We start from the raw sequence: 15,271 nt of genomic DNA, 5'->3' as shown, positions 1-15,271 counted from the left end.
GTTATCAATGAGAGAAAAACGGTTGCTTTTTTAGTTTTTGATCATTTAGGGGGAAACTTTTCAGTTAGTCGCTAAACATTCATTGAATGCCCACTATGTGTCACGCTCAAAGATAGATACTGAGTTCACAGTGGAGGATGAGACAGACCTAATCCCTGCCCACATGGTGCAAACAGACTGGGAGAGACAAATATTGAACACATTATTTTAAGTGTGATCATTGTGACAGAAAGGTGTATAGGGTGTTTGGGGAATATGTAATTGGGGAGAGCATTAATCTAGTTAGGCGGCTAGAGAAACCTGTGAAATTACTTTGTAAACTAAGGTGCTTTACAACTGTTGTTATTGGCTGATGAAGTAATAGTAAGGGTGAAGGATTTTCTTTAGATAAGAAGGCCACTTCATTTTTGAGTTTTGGCTATCTTAAATCACCTGTTTACCATTGTTTTAATTCTGTACATATTGTATGTGTTCTTATTTGATCATATCTTGCTTTTTTTTAAAACATGGCGTTATTTCCAGGGTTGAATTAGAAATAAAAGAATGCGTCAGTCATGTTAGTTTGATTATTCTTAAAAATACCCCAAAAAACCACCCAAAGTCTGTGGCCCCCTTGCTTCAGTTCTGGACAACTCTGAAGGGCCATCCTAGTTCCAGGGTTCCTTGTGAGATCAGCCGAGAGCTTTGTAGTGACTGCACTGCAATATTGCAGTTCAGCTTCTTCCACCGCCCAGTTCTATTTCCTTGATGCCTCCTGAGTGTCGTTCTCAAGAGTACTCCCCAATAAACTTCTTGCACACCCACACACACAAAAGGAAGATCTAAGTGTAAGGTGGCAACAAACATTTATAATCCTTAAGCATTCACTGTATGTAATTAAATAACTTCTTACCTGTGAATCTGGAATGGTCCTAGCTATGTTCATTCTCAGGAGAATCAAGAAAACAGTTATTCGCATCATTTTCTGTGGTTCAAATGAATAACCTTGAGGAGTAACTAATCTAGAGTCTTAAAATTGTTTTTTTAATAGCTCAGTGTATAAAGTCGAAGTTTAAAAGGATGTTTTTGAAGCAACAGATTTTTTAAAAATAGACTTTATTTTTTGGAGCAGTTTTAGGTTCATAGCAAAATTGAGCAGAAAGTACAGAGCATTCCCATATTACCCTTTTTCCCTCCCTCACTATCAACGTCCTGCACCAGAGTGGTACATTTGTTACAATTGAAAAACCTACAGTGACACATCATTATCATCCAAAATCCATAGTTTACGTTAGTGTTCACTCTTGGTGTTATACATTCTATGGGTTTTGACAAATGTACGGTGATAAGTATCCACTGTTATAGGATACAGAATAGTTTAATTGCCCTAAAATCCTCTGTGCTCTTCCCTTTCCCTGCCAACCTCTGGCAACTACTGATCTTTTTCCTGTCTCCATAGCTCTTCCTTTCCAGCATGTCACATTGGTCAAACCGTATAGTATGTAGCATTTTCAGACTGTCTTCTTTCACTTAGTAATATGCATTTACAGTTCCTCCATGCCTTTTCATGGTCTGATGGCTCTTTTTTTTATTTTAAAGCATTGACTAGTACTCCATTTGCTGAGTGGTACCACAGTTTATCCATTCACCTACTGAAGGACTTTTTTTTTTTTTTTAATTAAGTAGGTTGCACTGGACCTTAGTTGTGGCTGATGGGCTTCTTAGTTGCGGCTTGAGGGCTCCTTCGTTGTGGCTCGAGGGCTCCTTAGTTGTGGCTTGAGGGCTCCTTAGTTGCAGCAGTCAGGCTCCTTAGTTGCGGCTTGCGGACTCCTTAACTGTGGCATGTGAAATTTTAGTTGTGGCATGCATGTGGGATCTAGTTCCCTGACTAGGGATCAAACCTGGGCCCCCATGTTGGGAGTGCGGAGTCTTAACCACTGTGCCACCAGGGAAGTCCCCTGAAGGACGTTTTGATTGCTACTAAGTTTTGGCAATTATGAATAAAGCTTTCATAGATATCCGTTTGCAGGTTTTTGTGTGGACGTAAGTTTTGTTTTGGCCACACCACACAGCATGTGGGATCTTAGTTCCCTGACCAGGGATGGAACCCATCCCCCTACAGTGGAAGTCCAGAAGAGTCTTAACTGCTGGACCACCAGGGAAGTCCCATTGTGTGGATGTAAGTTTTCAACTCATTTGGGTAAATACCAAAGAGTGTGACTGCTGGATTGTATGGCAAGAGTATGTTTAGTTTTGTGAGAAAACGCCAAACTGTCTTCCAAAGTGGCTGTACCATTTTGAATTTACACCAGAGTTCCCATTACTTCATATCCTCACCAACATTTGGTGTTGTCAGTGTTTTGGATTTTCACCATTCTAATAGATGTGTAGTGGTATCTCATTCTTGTTTTAATTTGCAGTTCCCTAATGACATATGATGTAGAGCATCTTTACGTGTGCTTATTTACCGTCTGTATATTTTCTTTGGTGAGGTGTCTATTCAGAACTTTTGCCCATATTTAAATCAGTTTGTTTCTTATTGTTGACTTTTAAGAGTTCTTTGTGTATTTTAGATAACAGTCCTTTATCAGATATTTTTTGTTTTGCAAATATTTTCTCCCAATCTGTGGCTTGTTATCCTTTCGATGAAGAAGTTTTTAGAAGCAATTTTCAACTCATTTATTAGACATCTACTCTGTGCTAGACATTGAAGTAGAAGCTGGGGTTGTAGCGGTAAGAAGACCAGACATGACCTCTGTACTCAAAATCAAGAAGGGAAGACAAAGTAATCAGGTGCGTGTGGTCAAGTGCTGTAATGAAGTCGATTCAGGGTACTGTGTTGGTGCTAGGAAAGTTAACCAGTTGGAGGAGATCCAGGAAGCTTTCATGCTAACTTTTATTGAGCATTTATTATGTTCCAGGAACTATCCCAAGAGCTTTATTTTACAATTACTAATTTAATCCTTCCCAACAACTCTGAGATTATTACTGTTGTTATCATCATCTACATTTTATGATCTGGGAACTGAGGCACAAAGAAGTAATGGTGGAGGTGGGATTTAAACCCAGGCAGGAATTCCCTGGCTGTCCAGTGGATCAGACTCTGCACTTTCACTGCCCGGACCCAGGATTGATCATTGGTTGGGGAACTAAGATGCTGCAGGCCGCACAGTGCAGCCAGAGAATTTAAAAACAAAAACAAAAAACAAGAACAGGCAGGGGAGCTCTAGAGCCTGTACTCTTTACCACAGCACTGTACTAAAGTTTCTTGGAGGGGTTGGCATTTAAGCAGAAAATCTAAGGGTGATTGGAAGCTAATCCGGTAATAGAGGAAGAGGTCCTTAAGTCAGAGGGAACAATGTGAGGACAGGCTAAAGGTCAGAAAGAGCAGGGCAAGTTCAAGTATCCGAAAGTAAGTTGTAAATAGAGCAAAAGATATATGGCTGGGGAGGTAGATCAGGCCATAGAATAAATGCCTGGTAAGCCAATCTAAGGAGTCTAGTTTACCATATCCTAGGGAGGCAGGAAGCAGTTGACTTGTTTGAGCAGGAGAATAACGTTGGATTTTTATCATTGAAAGATCACTGAGAGAAATGGATTGGAGGGGAGCAAAGTTGGTTTGGGAGTCAGTTGGAGTAATAAGAGAGGGTTAATGGCCTGCACTAGGTAGTGGAATTAAAGATGGAGAGAAGTGAGTGGAGTTAGGATATACTATATTTAGAAGGAAGAATTGTTACAGCTTTAGTGGTTGATTGGCTGTGAGAGTTGAGGAAAAAACCCAGATATGACTCTCAGATCATGGTTTGGGCAACTTGTTAGGGGATGGTGCATCCCCTGAAGAACTCCAGAGAAGCAGTATGGGAGGGGGCTGGAGGATCAAGGGAAAGATGAGTTAAGATTTGGATTTGCTGAGTTGGTGAGTGATTGATGAGACAAGTTAAGCAATTGGATATGCAGGTGTAACCTAATTATATAGGTCTAGCACTTAGGAGAGAGATTTGATACCTCTATCTCTGTCTGTATATCTGTCATTTTTATATAGATGATAAATTATTAATTAAGCAATGGAAGTAAGAATGGACTAGTCAGTAATTTCAAACATTTTGAGAGAAGAAGTAAGCATGAAAAGTATTTGTTGGTAATTTTGGTGAGTGCAGAAGCCACGATACAAGTACAGTAGTTGAGGTGTGTATGGGAGATGAGGAATTAGCTGGAGTGAAAGGTGGGATAATGGATTTTTAATTTTGGGTTTCATTAAAATTGGGAGAGCTTCAAACATGTTTTAAAGTTTACGGGAAGGAGCCCAGGAAAAGGGAGAGGTGGGAGAGGTTGGAAACGTTACTGAGAGGTGATTACAGAATGAAGGGTTTGACTAGATTTGAGAGGATGGAATCCAGAGTCCAGATGAAGGGATCAGATCCAGGAGGAAGGACCTGCAGCAGCTTCTACTGTGATAGAGTAGGGGTGGGAATTTCTGTGTTGGATATCAGGAAGGGGAAGCAGTTCTCTTCTGATGGCTTCAGTTTTCTTTGCAAAGTAAGAAGCGAGGCTTTCTTCTGCGAGTAAGGAGCAGACTATGTTGGTAGTTTGAAAAATGTCAGAAGGGGATATTGGAAATAGTTGCTGTGGAGAGTGAGTGAGAGTGCCAACAAGGATGTCATAGTAACGTTGCCAGGCAGAGGGCCCAGATAAGGTTGATGACCAAGAATATATGGTGGCACTGGTCTGCATGAATTAATTTGAATTTAAGTAGCAGTGTTTTGAAGAGATTGAGATTCTTTTCTGAGCAGCTCTCTTACTGATTTCAATAGTTACCTTCAGATGTTTAAGATTTGGCTCCTTTTTTCCCCATAAAAGAGAGGGCCCTAAAGTCTACAGATGCAATGAATGGGTCATAAGATAATGAAATGACTTTCATTTAAAAACCTTTTCAGTAATGGGACCTGTATTTTTTTTTTTTTTTTGCGGTACGCGGGCCTCTCACTATTGTGGCCTGTCCTGTTGCGGAGCACAGGCTCCGGATGCGCAGGCTCAGCGGCCATGGTTCATGGGCCCAGCCGCTCTGCGGCATGTGGGATCTTCCCGGACCGGGGCACAAACCCGTGTCCCCTGCATCGGCAGGCGGACTCTCAACCACTGCGCCACCAGGGAAGCCCGGGACCTGTATTTTTTGTATCTTTTGTGATATTCTATACCACTTCTATTTAAAATAGGATTTTAGGGTTACAGAATTCTTAGAGCTGGAAAAGAGGCCTTTGATATCATTTTTGTTTCTTTTTGACCAGTGCTATTTTTTTTTTTAACAAGAGAATATTTGCTAAGTGAAACATTACAGGAGTGACCCATATATAAAACAGCTAAAAATGATGGTGCTTTGGTGAGAGCTGGTAATTAAAAACCCCAAATCTGGAGTCCAACTACCTGGACTTTAACCTGGCTCTGTTTCTTAGCTATGTAGCCACTAAGCTCCAATTCCCTCATCTGTAAACTCAGGATAATAATGGTACCTACATCATAGAGGTTTCTTGAATTTTAAATACGATTTTATCTTAGTACAGGGCTCTATAATATTAGTTTGGTTAATTTGGTTAAAGCAAAGCTGGGGACCATTCTGGCAGCCCTACCTGCCTGGTTCTCACTTTATTCTATGTGGTCGTTCCTGAGGTGCCTCCCTGGATGGAGTATAGTCTGAAAACCATTGATCTAGTTTGTCTCCTTCAATTTGAAGATGAAGAAACTGGGCTCTGGAGTGAGGAATAACATTTTAAAGGTCACAGACCAGTTTCTTCTGCTGTAGGCTACACATAGCTGTTATTGCTGAATTAAGCTACATAACCATGTTTAGATGCTTGCAGCTTCTCTTTAGGTGGTATCTGAGAAATAGAAGATGGAACATTGAATTAGAAGAAAGCGTAGTATTAAAAAAACTATAAAGGAGTCAATTGATAAAGTAATATGGAGTGCCTTATGATATATGTAGTACTTAGTAAAGATTGATCAGATAGACGGACTGAGTAGTTTCTTATGTATATTCTTTTGTTGTTTATTCTTATAAATTTAATTTTGAATAGTCTTTTAGAAAGAATATGCAGTGATCCCTTGGAAGTTCTAAAAGGCTTGACAATTCCTTAGGACACTACCTAATTTATCTTATGTTAGAACTATAATTTATAGCAAATATGGGCCTTTTGCCACCAAATCTTGGATTTATTCTTTAAATGGTGATGAAAAGCTCATAATTTTTATGGCAAATGATGTGTGAAGCATAATCAAAAATATGGTGTCTGATATATATTGGTAATAAATAGTTTGTTACTGGCAATTCTTGTGAAATGTGATTTAAATCATAAATTATGCCATTGGGTCCTAATTACAAAGTTCTTTACAAGATATTGTGCTCTTCTGATTAAAAAAGAAGTACCGTATAATTCTACAGATGTATATTGGAAACAATATTGTTCTAGACTATGGGGATACAAAAGTGAACAGGCATGGTGTTTGTCTTCTAAGAACTTTCATGCCATCCCAGGAATTGTGAATTGTTGTGAATTGCTACAACTTTTCTGGAGAACAGTTTGCGTCAATCAGTATTAAAAGCCTTGAAAATGTGTCTATCTCTTGATCTAACACTCCTAGGAATTTGTCATAAGAAGAGAATCTTAAGAAGTGCATAAAGATTTCTAACCTTAACCGTAAAGAATTTCACCTCTCGTGAGAAGGCAATTTTTTTTATCGTAAAAAAGGAAAAGTTATACAAACAGCGACTTGATTTGGCAAAAACAAAAGTCTAATTTTCTCCCCTTTTCTTGCTCCCTTTGAGTGAACAGAAAGGGAGGAAAAAAGACAAGAAATGCTATCCACTGATACACAATGCAGCAATTTCTTCCTCTGGCATATTCTTCAGTGCTGTCCTCTTCCTCTTTCCATTCTCATTCTGTAGCTCTGGAAGCATTTCTGCCCCTGAAGGCTTGCCTTGGAGTCTCTGGCCCCCAGCTCTGGGATTAGGTTCATCAAGGATAGAGGGGGTTTAGGGGGCTGAGGAGAAGGAAGGGGTTGCAGTGGTAGAAGTAGGAGGCTTAGAGGAAGAAGGGCCTATTTTGTTGAAGGTTGCACAGAATCTGACTTAGTAATCCGTGGAAGCAGAACAGGTAGAGTAACTTGGCTAAGTTTCAGCCAAAAAGGTCTTACTGGACTAAAAGGAACTCTTATCTGTTGAGGATAAGTGCAGAGCTTTGGCTATGAGGATGCTCGTCTCTGCATTGTTTATAATAATAAAAAATTACTAATAACCCAAATGATTATGGAAACTAGTTGAACTGATATGCTCATATATTAATAAAAAGGTGAAGAATATAGCAATTGGTATATACAATAGAGTAAACAAAAAAATATGTATTTTGTCAGTTTAGTTGTGCAACCAGCCTTATAGTCCTGTATGTACCTGGCTTCCCTTCATTCATACCCTCTTTGTAAATTTCAAGCTCTGGGTACATTTTACACCCTGCTTTGTTCACTCCAACTCCAGATCTGAAGATTATTGCTGAATTTAAAGCCACAGAACCATGACATTTGATCATCAGTGCCCCTTTTTCTCATTTCTCATTGCCGTTTTCCACAAGGATAGTTCCAAAATTTTCTCCTTTCCTCGTGCCTGTGGTATGCTTCCTTATCCTTTCACATGATAGGAATACCTAAGCTTCCTTCCATTCTTCCTCTTGATTCTCTGCTTCATGATCGGCAGCTGCCAACATTTTGGCTCTCTTCATTAATTGAAAACTTATAATTGTATGTGAACAAGTCTTATAATTGTATGTGAACAAGTCTTAATTTCTCTTGAAAACTTTGAGTGCAGGGACCATTCTTGTTCATCTTTGTGTTTCTGGTGTTTGAAATTATTTCAAATGACCATGAACTATTGGTGGTCTCTTGATAGTCCACAGTAGCTATGGATGGTTATTAGTTGGTTCCAAGATACTGTCCAAAAGCTTCTTTTTTGAAGTTGGAAGCATATTTGAACAATTGAAACTTTAGCAAAATTGCTGTGTAGTATTGTATTTTAAAGGCAGATTTACATTATCAGTTATTTTGGTATTCATTTTGCCTGAAGCAACAGAACTTTAGTAATTGATTTCATAATCATTATTTCTAGATATACTGTACTGTTTAGCAGTATTGCTGCAAGTGAATGTAATTGGTAGTAGTTGATTCCCAGTTTGATGGTTAATGTGTTCTAAGGATTTTAAATTTAGATACATTTATCAGTTTGTTATTGAACATGGATTAGTGGGAAAGTTGCTTGGAAATAATAAAATTTTTTTTCTAACAGTAGAATACTAATTTGTATTCTCTGTTTTTATTAGGTAAGACTATCAGTAATAGAGTGATAGACACAGCCCAAATTTTTGCTACTGAGCAAGTATTTTATAAATACATTTATAAAACTGAATATTGCATACAGTTTTCTTTAAAGCACACATGCTTACCAATTAGAGTAAAAATAAAGTTTGTATTACAACATTCTTTTCCTTTTTTTCTTTCTCTTTTTAGGCCTCATTGCTACGATTTCAGAGTACCCTGGTAATAGCTGAGCATGCAAATGATACCCTAGCACCCATTACATTAAATACCATCACTGCAGCCAATCGTCTTGGAGGTGAAGTGTCCTGTTTAGTAGCTGGAACCAAATGTGACAAGGTGAGAAATTTTTAAGGTCAACCATAGCAAATATAATCTCCATCAAGAGACAGGGAAAGATGGAGACAGAGAATTATGCTGAGGACTGTAACCCAAACTGGTCTCTGATCCTCATAAATGCTGAATGTCACAACCGTTACTACGTGTGAAAAAAGGAACTAAAAGGTTTGCTCACCAGGCATTTTATCTTTTGAAATGAGGTAGAATACTTAATTTAGTTCCACTGGCACCATCATGTACCATCAGGTACCAAGTAGAGTGATAATATTTGAGTCCCCTTAGAGGTTAATAGCTGATCCCTTTTTGTATTGATGAATATGCTTGCTAATTGCTTTTAATTCCTGTAAGTGGTAAATCTGGAAAAAGTATCATGCGTGTTAATTTTTAATTGGTGTAAGAATTCAAATGTAAGTATTATGCTTTCTAAACTATAGCTGCTACTAAAAGGTGTTCTTCATTTTGGTTGTTGTTGAAATAAGACAGTGACAGCTTTGTAAACTAACCCCCTGGAAAGGAGCTCTAATGTGGTATGCAGAGTCTGTATCTCTGGGCTGTAGTGTAGTTGAAATTGTGCTTCAATTAAGCTTACCCAGCTTGAGCCGCCCGTTCCCTCTCACTATACAGGAGTTGCCAGTTGTATAGCTGGGGGCTTGGACCTCAGAGGAAGAAATCCCTAATAGAGCATGTTTCTTTTTAGAGGATTTAATTTATTTTTTATTAAATGGCATTGTTGCAGAGCATGTGATATAATCCAGGTTCAGAATGTTAGTGTTGCTTCTGTCCATATTCTTATGTGAAATTGGTATCTTAAAAGAATGTATTCAAGCAGGTTTGCGGTTATGTGGATTTCTTTACCAAAATCCTGCTAACACTTGTTGAATCTTATATAGTTATTAACCACAATGTATGATGATATAGCTAAGCTATCTTTTTGGTTGCCCTACTTTCAGATATACTAGTTCTGGATTTGATTATTTATTTTGCTGTGATTTTAAATAATTATTCTAATATGACTTAAAAATATTTGATGCTATTTTATTTACATTATTTTGAGAAAGATCAAAGCAAATCATCTTTTCTTCAGTTACAATTTTATTGTCGTGTCACATTTTAATCTTAAAGAAAAACAATCAGTACCTGTATATAGAGACTCTGTTAATAGCCTAGGCGTATTTCAGTTTTATATTGTTTTCTGTAGCTATCATAAACAGCAAGTGACTCTTCTGTGTAGTGCCTGAAGTTTTTGCTGGTTTTTTCTTTTTTTTAAAAAAAAAGATGGTTTTGATAGTACAAGATTGTCTTCCAGTGAACACTTGATTCAGAAGAGGTGCTTTTGCACTGCATTCTTTCTTCAGTGAATATTGTTACAATCTTACCCTCCATCAAGGGGGAGGGGACAGGAGGCACAGCATTTTATGCCTACACCTCAGTGAATCAGCATGGAGGTAAACAAGACAGTAGACCATAATATGATTACCATGTTTCTCCTAAAGCAGAAACTAGTTATGCTGTAATTAAAGAGATTTAAAAGAAGGAATTCTAATTGTCTTCTGTATACAGGAAGTCTGAGTTGTCAAAAAGCTTATCCAGAACCCCATCCTGATTCTGAACAGAAGAAATGAGGATTTCAAATACAAAATATTTTGCTTCATCATAGATAAATATATGTCAGTGAGTAGGAACTCAGTGGTTCACAGGGGACTGTTATATAAGATTTTCTTTATTGCCCAGATTCACTCACTAATTTTAAAATCAGCAGAAATTATTATTGCCAGATAAAGTGCAGTAGTCTGTATACCAATGTGGTTAACTCCTGTTCTTTAGCTCTAGGAGCCCTGAGTCTGAAGTGTATTGGCTGTGTTGTTATTGTGAAAGAATCTAACTGTTGCTTCATTTTCACCATTTCTAAAATGATGAATTTACATTTGCACTGAGTGAAAGGAAAGAGCACAATGTACAACAAAATTTGAGTAGGCAGCTGTGTTGATTTTGGTTTATCAATTAGTACTTCTCTTTTTCAAGGCAGGAATTTTTGTTTAAGGTCAGTGGACAGTAAGATCAATTGGCTTAAGATTTTCTTTGTTAAATAATTTTTTAATTTCTCAAATAGTCCTTTTTCCCATAAGAACAGTTTTTACAGTTGGCCATTAAGACTTTATGCTCTGTTGATAATTGTAGTGGTGGATCTATCAGTATCTTTCTGTTAGATGGATAATTGAAAACTCTTTTATTCATAGGTGGCACAAGATCTCTGCAAAGTAACAGGTGTAGCAAAAGTTCTGGTGGCTCAGCATGATGTGTACAAAGGCCTCCTTCCAGGTGAGTTTTTCCAGTAGAAATAAATAAGTTTATGAATTTATGAAATAAATAAAATACTATGAAATGTGTTTATCAAATGTGTTTAATTCTCAGAGGAACTGACACCATTGATTTTGGCAACTCAGAAGCAGTTTAATTACACACACATCTGCGCTGGAGCATCTGCCTTTGGAAAGGTGAGAAGATTGAGACTGGAATCTGATGTCACTACTTGGAAGCATTAGATTTCATTGTGCTGAAAATGTACAACAGACTTTGTTTAGATAGCTAATCCTGGCTTTCAGAATTAATGTGATAGTTTTGCTAAAATTTATTCTTTCAAGATTTTGTTATAATTTCTGTGAAAATGCTATCTCCAGGCTTTCCATTTTGTCACAGAGACAACTCTGTTCTTTCAAGATTTTGTCATAATTTATTAGAATGTCTCTTCCAGATTTTCAGATTTTGTTATGGAGAAAAACTCTATTTAAAAAAAAATCATTTTTCTTTAAAAACAATGTTGAACTTTCTCATTGTGTGAATGTCATTTGTATTAGTAACCCATCATAAGAGATGGCTTTGTTTGGGTGACTGATGGATATTTAGAAAGGCCAAATTTATCTACTTGGGGGATTTGGGAAGGGCTGTGTGGTGGCTGAAGACATCCTTAGGGTAGAGAAAGGTGTAATCTGATCATGTGCATTGTGATATGTCTGAAGAAAGAATGTGCTATGAGATGGGTCGTGGTCTGCATGAAGTTTAAAAAAAGGGAGGGGGAATGTAGGGGGAGCCCAAGAGAAGGAATTTGTCAGTGGGTCTTTTTTGCTCTCCCTGTGACCATGGGTATTATTCTAGCTCCCTTTTCTTTTATCCCATTCTTAATAAGCTGCAGCTTGTAGCTTTTATTTTTACCTTTAAAGATGGTAAATTAAGTTGTACACGAATACATTCTTATTATAAAAGATGCATACAGTAAAGCAGTATGCAGAGCAAGGTATCACAATTCCCCTTTCTTATTCCCAGCTCTCTTCCCTCTTCCAAAGTACTGGTGTTAACAGTTGTACATTCTTTTAAGCCTTTTCCTGTGGATTTTCAAATTATAATAAATGTACTTTTTTTTTTTTTTTTTTTTTTTTTTACTTCTAGAATGTGATAGTATAGCATGAATTGTTTTGTGACTGGTGGTTTTCACTTAGGAGTATATCTTGAAAATATTTGCTCATAATGTGTCTATCTCATTTTTTAAATGGCTGCATAATATTTCATAGTTAGCCAAGGATGGACAGTTAGGTTGTTTCTAATTTTTTGTATTTATAAACTTTGCTGTGAAGAAACGTCCTTGTATATACCTTTGTATACATGGGCTGGTATTTATTTAGAACAGAGTTCTAGAAGTGAAATAGCTGGGTCAAGACTACGTGCTTTTAAAATTTTGATGTATATTGCTAAATTGCTCTCATGAAAGGATGCCTCAGTTTGCACTCCACCAGTTGCATAGCTTGCCAACACTTGCTATTGTACATTTTAACATTTCCCCCAATCTGATGTGTGAAAAATATATCTTTAAAAATTTTGCATTTCTCTGATTGATAGTGAGATCAAATATCTTTTCATATAGTTATCAGTCATTTAAATTTCTTTTTTGAATTGTCTTGATTTGACTTTTTTTCCTTTTACATTCACAATTGTAATTGATTTTTAAATATGAGTTTGGGGAATAAGATATAAGCTCTTTCATCAGCTAACCATGTCTAGTGGTAATAGCAGTGAGTTCCCAATACATTGATCCCTTTTCTTGCAAAATGAATAGTGTTTGTGAATATTTATATGTAGTGCAATATTGCTTCTAGACGTGAATCACTGCAAACATGTAGGGATCTTGCACTGTCACCCATGTGAATTGCTCTAGTTTGTTTTTAAGCTCAGAATTATCACTTTGAATTCATTAAATTTTTTCTTTTAAGATTAGTAGAATTTCTGGGCAATAACAGAATTTGTAATCTACAATGTAAGTACATGAGTTTAATGAATAATTGTTCTTTTACTAATAACAGTGTGACAACAATTAGGTTGTCACATTGCAGACTATCATAAGTTTTCCCATTTTTGTGTGGGGTTTGGTAATTGCTAAGTAAGATGGTTCTATATATATGATATATGACTCTGGGCTAGTCATTTACCTTCCTGAAATCTGTTTTCTGATATGTAAAATGATGCGGTTTGGCCAAGTGATGTCTATGATCTACCAACTAGAAATGTTAAAATGGAATGGGTTTTTTCTATGGCAGGTTTCACTTCCCTTGGAAATGATTAAGTCAGAGGCTTGACATACAGCTCCTGTACTTTGGATTGTTGTACATGAGCATTGAACTAAAAGATCTTTATGGACCATTCCATCTCTGAGAGTTTGGTTCTGTGTTGGGTGATTTAAACAATTTCGTGAGTCTGAGTTTCTGTGATGACAGTTTACCTAAAAGATTGTTAAACCAAGAAGGGGTGTTTGTTGTATCTGATTAGCTAGATTTTAATACTCTAGCCTTGATTGCTATGTTGTGGCATATGGGAGTTTTGAGAACAAAGGTCACATAATAGTAGCTGTTGCTGCAGCCTCTGAATGGATTTGGAATGAGGAAGAGTCCATCAGATTAAGCTAAACAATTGGCTGTATAACAGTTCTTCACCAATTGTGTTTTCAAGATACCACACCTTTGTACTGGTATGCTAGAGTTTAAAAATCTGTCATCTTTTTGTGCATCAAAAGAAAACTGTGTTAGTTATTGCCTCTCCTTCCCTGAAACCATGTGGTTGAGCCTGTTGGATAGTGTAGAAATAGATCTGTTTACCATCCATCCTCTCAGGACATTCAGACAGAAGATCAGACCTGGAAAAACATGTGCCTTTAAGTACTGTGGTAAATTTTTTTCAAGAAGTGCTAAAATAAAACAAGGGATAATAGAAGTACAAAGTATATTAAATTTCAAGTTTAGAAAGTTCTAAAACTTTAAAAAGAAGCACGGTCTGCGTATCATAAAATTTGTAAGAGAATCTGCTCAGCCAGGTAACAATATGCCAGCAGTATTTCCTGAACAATTTAAAGAAGGTGGCTCAGGAAAAAGAGTTACTTACTGAAGTAGGCTTTAAATGCTGACAAATTTGGTTTGTTTTAAAAGCACGTGTCTTCTAAACCTCTTATTTATCAAGTTAGAGCTATGTTTAATGGAATTTTAATTATTTTCCCAAGCCCTTTATTTCCTATGAAATCTTAATTTTTTCTAGTTGTGGATTTATAAACTACAGTACTTTTCAGTAGCCCTTTTATCATGGTTGAAAGGGGATTACTATATAACATAGGTAGCAATAGATTGAAAATTAGAAAATCTTTATAGATTTTCAGATGCAACAGGAGGAAATTTGATTCAGGCTTTTAACACTTGTTAGCATCGATTTATGTAGAACTGCTTATTAGATACGGGGCAGAGACACAAGAAGCAGAAGACACACAACCTCTGTTCTCAGGGTGCTTTATAAATTTAGTTGAGGGTCATATAGTATGTATATTAAAAAGTATTTTAAAACAAAATACACGTTAGTGCCAATTAAATAGTATAATTGTACATGCGTGCAAGAGGATGAAGAATAAAGGAGTGATTAGAGGATAATCCTGAGAGAATTCTTAGAGGAACAGAGAGAGTTTGGGGATGGAGTGAGGAGAGGAGCTTGAGTACTGTCATAATGAAAGTTTGCCTGCTAGAGGTAGTATCATGTGCTGAGTTTAGGAGATGCCATGGAGTAAGCTCTCTGTAGAAAGTAGTGTACAATTCACCTTTTCTATTTATGTGATCAAAGCAACACTTCACTTTTAAAATTACACGTAGATGGTGTCATCATCTAAGAGAACCTCTGAGTCTAGAAAGCATGGATATTCATTCTTCACTAACTGATTCTGTTTTAGAGCCTGAGAGTCAGAGAAATTTAGAGTAGAAGCATAGAGATTCTCTTCCTCTCTTTGTGAGGTGAAGTAACTAAGGCCTGGGAATATTGTGGCTTGCCCAATGGTCCCTGCTAGTGGGAGCAAAGTTACTACATGTATCTATTCCAAAGATGTTATATGCATATACAAGGAAAAGCACGTACATTAATTTTTGTTGAGATATATTGTGTGTGTGTGTGTATATATATATATATAGAGAGAGAGAGAGAGAGAGGCATTGTGCTTTACTTTTCTCATTTTTTAAAATTATATGGATGAACTATAATTTATAAACCTATCCCCTATTGATGGACACTTAGGTTAGTTTTG

General features: G+C 36.9%; 1 protein-coding gene across 1 annotated transcript in view; it reads left to right on the top strand.

Annotated features, from left to right (window-relative positions):
- ETFA (electron transfer flavoprotein subunit alpha) overlaps nucleotides 1-15,271 on the top strand; it is an 85,513-nt gene that overhangs the window by 5,194 nt on the left and 65,048 nt on the right. Inside the window, exons 2-4 of the mRNA XM_030874883.2 lie at nucleotides 8,527-8,673; nucleotides 10,911-10,992; nucleotides 11,086-11,168. Of these exons, the coding sequence (XP_030730743.1) occupies nucleotides 8,527-8,673; nucleotides 10,911-10,992; nucleotides 11,086-11,168 (312 nt within the window). The remainder of the gene's footprint in view (nucleotides 1-8,526; nucleotides 8,674-10,910; nucleotides 10,993-11,085; nucleotides 11,169-15,271) is intronic.

Source organism: Globicephala melas, chromosome 2, assembly GCF_963455315.2.
Source record: "Globicephala melas chromosome 2, mGloMel1.2, whole genome shotgun sequence".
In the NCBI taxonomy this organism is placed as follows: domain Eukaryota; kingdom Metazoa; phylum Chordata; class Mammalia; order Artiodactyla; family Delphinidae; genus Globicephala; species Globicephala melas.
The sequence above is the reverse complement of the archived record's forward strand: the minus strand, read 5'-3'. Positions and strand labels throughout refer to the sequence as shown.